The sequence below is a fragment of the Triticum urartu genome, chromosome 1A (assembly GCF_056163025.1).
Source record: "Triticum urartu cultivar PI428250 chromosome 1A, HENAU_Tu73, whole genome shotgun sequence".
NCBI lineage: Eukaryota > Viridiplantae > Streptophyta > Magnoliopsida > Poales > Poaceae > Triticum > Triticum urartu.
Window position 1 is genome coordinate 568291334 of NC_141873.1, and position 2308 is coordinate 568293641.

General features: G+C 58.0%; 1 protein-coding gene across 1 annotated transcript; it reads right to left on the bottom strand.

The window, feature by feature from the left end:
* Nucleotides 1–400: 400 nt before the first annotated feature.
* Nucleotides 401–2101, bottom strand: LOC125533147 (phospholipase A1-II 6-like). Its single transcript, XM_048696905.2, has 2 exons — nucleotides 1214–2101; nucleotides 401–1124 (listed from the first exon to the last, which is right to left on the bottom strand). The coding sequence occupies exons 1-2, from the start codon at nucleotides 2099–2101 to the stop codon at nucleotides 486–488; spliced, it is 1527 nt and encodes a 508-aa protein (XP_048552862.1). The 3' UTR covers nucleotides 401–485.
* Nucleotides 2102–2308: the final 207 nt, after the last annotated feature.

Below are 2308 nucleotides of genomic sequence, written 5' to 3' on the forward strand. Positions count from 1 at the left end.
AATATTCTAGCTGAGCATATCCCGTAGCTTGGTCGAGATCTATAGATCGGTTAAAGTGACTACTAGAATACATTGAGGTTTAACTTGTGACCTTTATGGGTAAGTTATCGCCAAATGACACGTATAATTACACTTTCCTATCATTCTATTGTCAAATTGACGGGTGCGGCAACGCACACCACCAACGATCTAGTATTATGTGACCGAGGGAGTATTTGGAGAATGGAGAGGCTTTCATGCAAATAGGCTTGTATTTATGAATAATTAGCATCATATGTGCTCCTGGAAACATCATTTGGGATATAATCCCGCAATTAAAAGGTAGAATGTAGATGCAGTACTGCAGTTTACAAATCATTGGGATATTTGAAAACAACAACGTGAAATACTAGTCTAGATCATAGACCCTGAACGTGAACGAATTATTTGCACATGCATGCATGAGCATGACACGAACGTGAGATGGATTGATGGAGACGTCGGCTTCACTTGTTCACCGGCGGCACGGCGGCGTCCTCCCTGTCGTCCTCGTCCTCGCAGTCCACCAGCCTCCAGCGCCCGTCGCCCCCCTTCACCATGCCCCTGTTCCACGGCACCCACCACGCCGCCGGCACCCCATGCTCCTCCTTGAGTGCGTCGTACGACTTGTTCACCAGCGCCACGTCCCGCTCCACCACATGCTCGAAACCCTGTCCGGAGGCCGTCGGCGCGCCCGCCACCCCGTGCAGGTAGCATTCCAGGTTGTGCCACAGGTTCTCGTCGCCGGGCGCCTTCAGGTACGGCGACGCGCTGGTGTCGATGACCAGCTCGGCGCCCACGTCGTGGTACGGCAGCGCCGGGTACCCGGGCACGATGTCCCGGGCGTTGCGGACGCGCAGGACACGGAGGCCGGCGGCCGCCGCGGTGTCCAACCGCTTCTTGAAGCTTGCGCCGCCCACGCGCGGGCTGGCGAACGCGAACGCCGTGACCGGGAACGTCGCCGAGGCCGTGCAGTTGTAGCCGTTCTCGGCGATGTCGAACGCGCTTAGCGTGGCCAGGGCAGCCCCGAGGCTGTGCCCGGTCACCGTGATGCTCACCTCCTCGTCCTTGTACGTGTCCACCAGCTTCCGCACCTCAGCCAGCACCTGGCATTCATGGTTTCACGAGCATGAAGCTGCATGTGAGCTCTACACTGTACGTGACAATGCTGTCGTTTATATAGTCACAAGATTACCTGGCTTCTGGCGCTGTCCTTGTTGTGGGTGGAGGCCGGGTCGGTGGAGGTGTAGATGGAGAGCCAGCCGCGGTGCACCATGGCGTCGGCGCCGGTGGCGTCGCCAAGGATGCCACTGGGATGCACCATGGCGAACTCGAGGTTGTTGGTCCACTCCAGCGCCTGGATGGTGCCGCGCCACGCGACGACCACGTCCCGGCGCCCGAGCACGGACTTCCCCGCGTCGGTGGCCACTGCGACGTACCCGATCCAGTTGGACTCCCTGCACCGGCTCCGCGGATGGCCGCCCTTCACGAACGCGACGGCCTTCGCGGCGTGGGCGGAGGACGTGGCGTACAGGAACCTGGTGACCCGGTACGCGGCGGCGTGGCCCGGCAGCATCACGCGCTCGAAGAAGCGCTTCCTGCCGAACCGCGAGAGCCCGGCGTGCGGCGAGTGCCTCTCGTGGTTGAACGCGTCGTACGTGGCCTGCGCCATCTCACCGTACCAGATCACCTTGCGCCGGAGCTCCAGGTCCAGCGGCCGCAGCAGCCCCTCCCACGACCGCTCGCCGTGGAGCTCCTTCCACCTCGCCGCCGCCGTGGCCGTGATCGGTCCAACGAGGCTCCATTGCTCGCCCAACACGGCCGTCGTCCACACCTGCACTACTACGTGCAGCAGCTGGCTTGCCCATGCTCGACCTTTATACACGCGGCGGCAATGGCGGCTCCTGCTTTCCTGAGCTTGCTTGTGCGCTTGGCGCGATGACGAAGGGGAGGTGAAATTGGCGTGACATTGCGATATGGGGCACGACGACACAAACGCGTATTGATTCGTCCGCAATTGCATGCTCCAATCGGAGACGATGATCAGTGGGGTGGCAGTGGCATTCGCACTTTCGCAGGCCATAGGGAATTCGGTTACGGACATTTCGTGTGAGAACCCGGAATTAGCTTCCAGATTCTCCTGTATATATTTGTCAACCTCAGGATCATTGTTGACAATACAGTGAAACGATATCATTGCACAATACATTAAAGTATTACAAGTAATATATATTGTCACAAGACATACCTAACGAAATGTCTCATGACATTTATTACATTCAGAAAAACT

Excerpts from the sequence above, each read along its gene's own strand:
- LOC125533147 (XM_048696905.2), bottom strand. The coding sequence starts at position 2,101 with ATGGCCTGCGAAAGTGCGAATGCCACTGCCACCCCACTGATCATCGTC. Across the intron at positions 1,125-1,213 it reads AGGACAGCGCCAGAAGCCAG|GTGCTGGCTGAGGTGCGGAA; the intron begins GTAATCTTGTGA and ends CATGAATGCCAG.